The sequence below is a fragment of the Salvia splendens genome, chromosome 10 (assembly GCF_004379255.2).
Source record: "Salvia splendens isolate huo1 chromosome 10, SspV2, whole genome shotgun sequence".
Classification (NCBI taxonomy): domain Eukaryota; kingdom Viridiplantae; phylum Streptophyta; class Magnoliopsida; order Lamiales; family Lamiaceae; genus Salvia; species Salvia splendens.
The window spans coordinates 18,056,558-18,064,488 of record NC_056041.1 but is presented as its reverse complement, the minus strand read 5'-3'; the positions used below and the strand labels follow the sequence as shown (position 1 = coordinate 18,064,488).

At 35.9% G+C, this 7,931-nt stretch overlaps 1 protein-coding gene and 1 long non-coding RNA gene across 2 annotated transcripts; one reads left to right on the top strand and one right to left on the bottom strand.

Moving 5' to 3' along the window:
* Positions 1–363: 363 nt before the first annotated feature.
* LOC121750578 lies at positions 364–981 on the bottom strand. The gene is made up of 2 exons (XR_006039896.1): positions 723–981; positions 364–627 (listed from the first exon to the last, which is right to left on the bottom strand). It is a non-coding gene; the product is annotated as an uncharacterized LOC121750578 (long non-coding RNA).
* A 2,698-nt stretch (positions 982–3,679) lies between these two features.
* LOC121752400 lies at positions 3,680–5,878 on the top strand. Its single transcript, XM_042147451.1, has 5 exons — positions 3,680–4,035; positions 4,113–4,150; positions 4,558–4,828; positions 5,005–5,288; positions 5,362–5,878. The coding sequence occupies exons 1-5, from the start codon at positions 3,781–3,783 to the stop codon at positions 5,801–5,803; spliced, it is 1,290 nt and encodes a 429-aa protein (XP_042003385.1). The 5' UTR covers positions 3,680–3,780; the 3' UTR covers positions 5,804–5,878.
* Positions 5,879–7,931: the final 2,053 nt, after the last annotated feature.

Here is a 7,931-nt window from a genome sequence, read left to right as displayed (position 1 = left end):
AAATTTTTAAATTTAATTATGGTAATTTCACCTTTTATCTGTTTTTCAAAACTTTTTCCTTGACTTCGATATGTGTAAGTATATGTATACTATTATTTTGTCTGATTTTTGAAATTTTCTCATGTAACTTCGATATGTAATATGTTGGGTGTAAATTCATTTATTATAGTCAAAATATAGTTGATAATAAAATACACAAAATTTGAAATTTTTATAAACATTTTTTATCTAGAAGATTTGTTTCCCGAGTTGTGGGTATGTATAATTCATAACATGAAGAACGACAATTAGTATTAGTAATTTGTTATACAAAATATCAAATACTACTATTATTCGATCGAAACTTAAAAAGAGTGTTTAAAATTTAAATCGTAAAAGTGAATACCATTCTCATTAAAATTCTATCTACAAGTAAGCTACAAATATGGGGACTCCTGGAATTTCATCACTCCAGTAATTGGCGAAAACGCATGAAGAATTGAATAAATATCACTAAACTACCAAAATCATCTCCATAAAACTCTTAAAAAAATAGAATAAAAAACAATTTAACTCAGTGAATTAAATAAGTAATCGCCAGCGCAACAAACAGCAGGGTGTAAGCAATTCCTTGATCAATCGCAGTGCCTGCAAAACCAAATCGACAAAATTTGAGCAATTTTTCGAATTAAAAACCTCAACAGCAAAGAGCATAACGAAATTAAATCAAATACGCAACTCACCGTCGTTAGAAGGCGCCGGTGCTGGTGAAGGAGCGCCGCCCTCTCCGGCTGCGAATTGGCGAAGCGTCACCAGTATAAAAGCGATCATCGGAAGGCCGACGAAACTCCTCATGGCGATCGAATTCGTGGTCGGAGTCGAGACTGGAAATCGGCGGAAAAAGATGAAGAGAATAGGAATTTGGGGATCGAGGGCAAAAGAGTAAAAAGAAAAGGACGAAATTTCAATATTCGAGAAAGAATGAATGTTAATTAATTAATCAGAAAATACGAATGACGAAGGGTTGGGGTTTACGAGGGGTATTTATAGGGTGCGGTGATTAGTGGACGAGTCGAAGTCGTGTTTGGAGAAGGTTCCAAGAAACGCGTTCGAGTTGAATACAAGGAAAATGAATACGCACGTGTTCAATTCAAGGTGGCTGGCATTTCCATGATTCTGATATTTATTTTTTTCTGTTAAAGCTTCGATTAATTTTTTTAATTGTGCGTATACCTATTGAGTTTAATTAAGGGTAGATTACAATTATAAAATAAGTAATTACGAGTATATTTTATTTCTATTCCTAATTCACAATGAGATAAAAACACCTACAACTTACTAGAAACTTTGAAAGATACTAATAATTGGGCGAATAAATATAAAATAGTCTAAGATGGTCATCCTCCGATCCCCCTCATACTATAATGTCAAATAGATCTGCTCTATATAATAAAAACACATCAAATGTAACTTTTCGGTTTATACAACTAGAATTTTTGCATACAACTAATTTTACTATTATTATTATTATTATTATTATTTAATAATACACTTTAAAAACTAAAGTTTGACAACGAATTGAAGTGACAATCGGCAAACATAGCGGCGGCGCGCACCTTAAATTATTTTGATAGTGATCTGATTCATGCTTTGTTGTGGCATGATAATTCGCATAATTGGCTTCAAAACTGTGTTTCTTGTGGTTTGTTTGATTAAAAATTGGAATCCTGCCTAAAGAAACTATATTGACGTATTCGAACAATATTCATAATATTATCAAGTTCAAACACATGTGATCATTTGGAAAAGTGTTTTTTTCTCAATTTTTGTTCGCACATATTAAAACATTAATAATGTGAGGATGAGCCAACTACGTTCATCGTATAAGGAAGACTAAACACTATGGAGAATCTATTAAGTAGAGTATTAGATACAAGATCTCGAAGAGGTGTGTATAAACGGGCCAATAATTAATGAGCACGCTCTTTTCTAGGAGTGAGCAAAATATCCTTAATCAGAAAATCTAATTCGAACCATATTGAAACTTAAAATTTGGTTCAGATTTTCGGTTTGGTTCAGACGAATTTTTTTAAAATTTCGGATGTTTTAATCGATAGGATAAACTTAACATTACATAAAACCGTTGTGTTGAATGGTTCTACTGGTATTTAATATTGGATTTTTTGCATTGGATTTTCGGTTTATACATTTCTATGCAATTTAAAAATTATTGTATTGAATCGAATTTCATAATTTGAATTTTTGGACAGTTCGAATCAAAATTTGATTCATTTTTCATAAAAATTTAAATTTTCATATCAGATATAAATGAGCTACAATTCGATCAAAATTTTGAATGCTTGCCCATAGTGTTTTCAGTTGCATTTATCTAGCAGTCTTTGGTACCATTATGCCTATGAGTAATGTGAGTAGTCAGCCCCCTTCAACTCTTCAAGGGTCTTAACCAAAGAACTCCCTAAATTCAAATTCAAAAGTCCAGTCCTATTTGGAAAAATCTGAAATTGCTTAAAAATAAATAAACATCTAGTCCCATATGATCTGAACATCCGTAATTTTTATAAAATACGATCCAAATAAAATCCAACAAATCCAAACCAGATTTTACAGTTTGTTGGTTAGGGATGAGCTAAATATGTGAAATTCAAAAACTTATGGATGTTTATTGTTGGTTTGGATTTGTTGGATTTTTGGTTGGATTGTATTTTTAAAAAAATTATGGATGTTCAGATCATATCGGATTAGATGTTTATTTATATTTAAGCAATTTCAGATTTTTCCAAATAGGATCCAACTTTTGTATTTGAATTTTTTGGGCAATTCAAATCGAACCAGATTCAAATTTCATAATTTGAATTTTGGTAGTGTTATAATAACTTTGTCTTTTGCCAAAAAAACATAACTCAATTGCAATGTGACAACTCAAAAAAGAATAAGATTCAGCTAGAGAAGTGTGCGGAAGGAGTATAAGAGCATCCCAACGATGCTCGTGCTGAAGGACCGCGTCCGTGCCAACGGCGCGACACCCTGTTGTCCTCCGCTGCACTCTTGCCGACGGCACAGACGTGCTCGATTCGAGCACGTCCGTGCCGCTGAGCAGGGCGACGTGGCAGCACCCAATTGGCCAACGGCTTAGCCGTTGCAATTTCTATTATTAAATTTTTTTAAATAAAAAATAATATTAACACTTATAAAAAATATATTTTCGGATTCCCAAAAATATAGGCGTTTTATTACTGTTTTTTTAAAAAAAAATTTATCCCAAAATCATCTATAAATACACACATTCATCATCTATTTTTCACATCAAATTATCACTCTTTCATATTTTTCATACAGCTCATTTACATCTTTATCTCTCACTCATACCCTTTCTAAATTCAAAAATAGATTTCAGCAATATCATATTTTATAAATTTAATTATGTAATTTTTAATTTTGGGATCACATCCTCATATTTAAGCATGAGTTATTGTGATAATGATACTACTACTACTAGTTAATTTTTTAAAAGACTGATTTTCATAAATAAAAAATTGAGTTTTATGACTTGCAATAAATCTCAGCAAGAATAATAAAATGAGTTTTAATAGTGGACTTGCAAATCTAAGTTTGTAACCATGAACAAAACATGTGAGGGACGAGATTTTTTTTTGGGGGGGGGGGGGGGGGTTGATTATTGGGATAGAAGGTGAAAACTTGGGCAGTTGGGCTCCAGAAATTCATCATCTCTTCCCACACAACACAACCTCTCCATCCCGACCGAGAGAGAAAGAGAGAGAGATGCTCCACAGCTCTGTGGCGTTTACATCCCCAAAATTAACATGTTCTTTCCAATCTACTTCCACTTCCGACTTCCATCGCCCCTGCAGACGCCTCCGGCTCTCCGCCAAGATCGACGACGCCGACCAGTTCCTGCAGAATAACTCCATCGCCGATTTCATGAGGTTTAAGAGGGATAGCCACGCCCAATTGCAAACCGCTCTTCTCACCTACCGCAAGAAGTTCCCCTTCTCCCTTCTTCAACCGTTTCTCCGAGTATAATTTCTTCTTTTTTTTCACCCCCAATCTTCTTCTTTGCGCCTTTTATTCATAAGTGTTTTTTTGCTCTGTAGGTTGATTTGGTCTCCACGATTCATATTGCTGATAAGGAGTAAGTTTTTTTGAATAGAAATTTCTATTAAATTTTCAGTGCTCAATTGTTCAAATTTCAAGCCTGCCTTTCAACTCAATTGTCAAATATGAGCAACTGTAAAAGCATTCATTTTATAATTAAGTCAGAATCAGATAACAGGCTTCACCTTTATCTTCCACTTTATTGCACTATTCTACATTGTTTGGTGTTTGCAGTTTTATTTTATACCTAAATGTAAATCCATTTCTGGAGATAAATTTTGGCCGTGTTTATGTAATCATTGAATCTATTCTGAAATTGGGATTTAAAAATGATGTATGAAAGGGATAAGTGAGTAATCAAATATGCACAGTTATAATTTGTTTCTCGTTCCAGCATTCTCATTGTTGTGTGCATAAGAAACTCTAGACTAACTGTTTTTGTAGATACTTTGCAACCCTACAGAAAGAACTCGAGGGATATGACTGTGTTCTTTATGAGATGGTTGCTAGCAGAGAGAGTCTAGAAAACAGAAGGAGCCCCGGGCCTAGGAAGAAACTTACGAGCTCAAACTCACGGGGATTTAACATTATTGGATGCATTCAACGACAAATGGCCAAGTTGCTTATGCTTGACTTCCAATTAGATTGTCTTGACTACCAAGCAGATAATTGGTATCATGCAGATCTTGACTTAGAAACTTTTAAATTGCTTCAGGTATATTTCCATCTTAATATCCTCAACTGAATTGTATTGCATACATTTTTTTTATCAAGATCAGATTTTGCAAGATATTGTTTCAGCACTCCTGGAAAATACTTCTTTGTTGTCTTTCCGGTTCAGCGTAAAAGTATTCATGTAGTGATTTGTAGTCTTTTACCTGACTCACTCAGCTTGAAAAGGGTGAAAGCTTCTTCACATTTGCCAGAGATATGACACTTAAGTCGACAAAAGCTATGGTGCAGCCTGCTCCGCCCCGAGAAGATCTTGGTCCTTGGAGGTCCAAACTGTTATGGGCTGCCCGCGTTGTTCCAATGCCTCTCGTTGGTCTGCTCATCATAGGAGGTGTTTGTGCGGATATCGGAAACCAATCAGAATATCCAGAATTAGAAGCCTTGTCCATGCTCGATTTCGGTGCAGCAATGAAAGTATTCCTAGCAAAGAGGCTGACATCTGAGTAAGTTTTCACTAATTATAATTAATATAGTACAAGTTTTTGCATATAACTATATAAGTCCCTCTATTTATAGGTTTGCACAGGTAACAGCTGATGTAGAAGAGACATCTGTGATCATCGGCGAGAGGAACAGAGCTGCTACAGAGGCGCTACGGAGAGCCATTGATGGTGGCAACAAGAAGATTGCGATCCTGTACGGGGGAGGGCACATGCCGGACTTGGGACGGAGGCTGCGGGAGGAGTTCGATCTCGTCCCCTCCCAGGTGCAGTGGATAACTGCGTGGTCCATAAAGAATAGGAATCTCACAAGCAGCTCACTCCCATTCCTTAAGAAAATAGCTGAAATCTTTCAGTGGCCCTTAAATAGATACCAAACTCTAGCGTTGCTCATATTATCTTCACTTCTTGCATTGGATCTCTGGTTTTGGGAACTCTTTTTTGGCACCACTGTGAATTGGGTGTCGAATGTGGCTTCGGATTTGGTTCATTATGTTGATAACAACCAATTCATGTGATTTGGAATCTTCTAAGTTCAGCACTGACTAGTGATATTGTGTGCATTCATGAAATACAAATATGTAGATTCAGTACTCTCTTATAGTGAATCATTCAAATTCAAATTCAAAAGAATGAGATGTGTTTTAAACTCACAACGCATTTCATATACAAATCAATAAAAATAATTTTAAATGTAAAGTCAATAATCCAATGCAAATATGGTGTGCACACTTCACCAAAATCCATCAGAGCCCAATGGGAAATTTAACGACATTATAAAATCTTATTTTGCTTGATAACTAAGCTGATCATTCATATCACTTGTCTAATTTTATTTTTTTCTGACATTTTGCGCCAAATCTCAATTTATATTTGTTCAATTCAAGATGAAGTATTTTGCCTTTATTCAGTTAAATCAAGTCATGTAGTAGAGAATTTTAGTTAATCAGCCGAGGGGCATTATCATTTCTACTATGTCTAGTCTCTGAAATTTTGATATGAAGATTCTTATTTCAGTGATATTTTGGGTAGAAAAAAATGTTGAAATGCGACAGATATTTCTATTTTCCGCATATATTGAAGATTATAATATTTTCACGCATACATCAAAATTCAGGATATAATTAATATTTAACAATAACCCAACAGAAACTCCAAATTAATAAACATATCCAAGCCTCCTAGCTCAACTGGTTGATAAGGGAGGCAAGGATATGGCGCCATCCAAGAGATCCTGAGTCCTGGATGGCGCAGCTTGGGATTAATTTCCCTGTGGGCCCAAGGCTTGTTGCCTTGGGACTTTGCAAGCATACGGGCCTGGACCCGTCTGAGGGTGGTCAACTTACGAGTCGAGACCCGTCTGAGGGTGGTTAAGCAGCTAGTTCGTGGGCCACGAGGGAAAGGGAGAGGTCGGTGCTTGGCCTGGACCCGTCTGAGTGTGGTTAAACGGCTAGTTCGTGGGCAACGAGGGGCTGGAAGAGGCTGATTCGCTTGCCAATGTATCTCAAACTCCGATGTGAGTGTGTGTTAAAAAAAAAACTCCAAATTAATAAACATGAAGTAATAAATATTAATACTATATCAGTTTGCTAAATGGAAAATTTCAGCAAAATGATAAATGAATCGATAAAATTGCCCTCTACTCTTTTGGGGGTGATATCATCCGGAAAAAGTGTCAAAAAGTGGGGGGAAAAAACTTAAAACATGCATAAGTACAAATACAGAGACTACAAATCAGCGAATGATATTTATAAAGTATAGATATTGCAAATGTGCTTCGCTACAAGTTAACCAAATAGTGAACTTTAAATTTGGTCCCTAAAAAAATGCACTTTACACCTTTTAGATCCTTGAAATAAAAAAATATCACTTGAGGCCAATGAATTTAAAAAGTATCATTTGAAATCCTTAATTTCTATTTTTACCCCTGAAGCCTATTAAACATAATGTAAAAGACTTATTTTTTCCATCTCTTCCCTCTTCTCTCTCTGTTCTCTCTCTATCTCATCTCTTCTCTTCTCTTTTGTCATGTGATACCTTTTTATATGACACTTAAATTTCCATAATTTAAAGAGAAAATTTGTATAATCTGCTCATTTAATACTGTGCAAGTGTAATTTAATACATTTATTATAATATTATGTGATAAACTAAATAGACATTAACTTTTTCTAAAGAAAATGACATAATTTTGAGGCATGCCCAAGGTTTTCGGTTCCAGCAGTTAACTGCGGAACTGTAACCGCCGGTTCCGGTTCCGAACCGGAATCGTGACTTTTTTCTTGAACCGGAGCCGCCATATTTTGAACCGCGAGCCGGTTGCGGTTCCAAATTTTACGAACCGAAACCGTACCGGAACCGTGAAAAACAATAGGAAAACCGTGAAATCTAGCCGGAACCGCGAAAAACCGTCGGAAACTGGCGGTTCGGAATCGTGAAAAAGCGTAAAAAAATCGCAGGAAAACCGCCGGTTCCGAACCGAAACCGTATCGTCAATTTTGGAACCGGAATCGGAACCGTGAAACACCCTTGATGTTTGGTTCCGGTTCGACAATTTCTGAAACCGGAACCGGCGGTTCTGAACCGTAACCGCCGGTTCCGGAACCGTGGGCATCTCTATTTGAGGGCATTAACTGTAGCCTATAG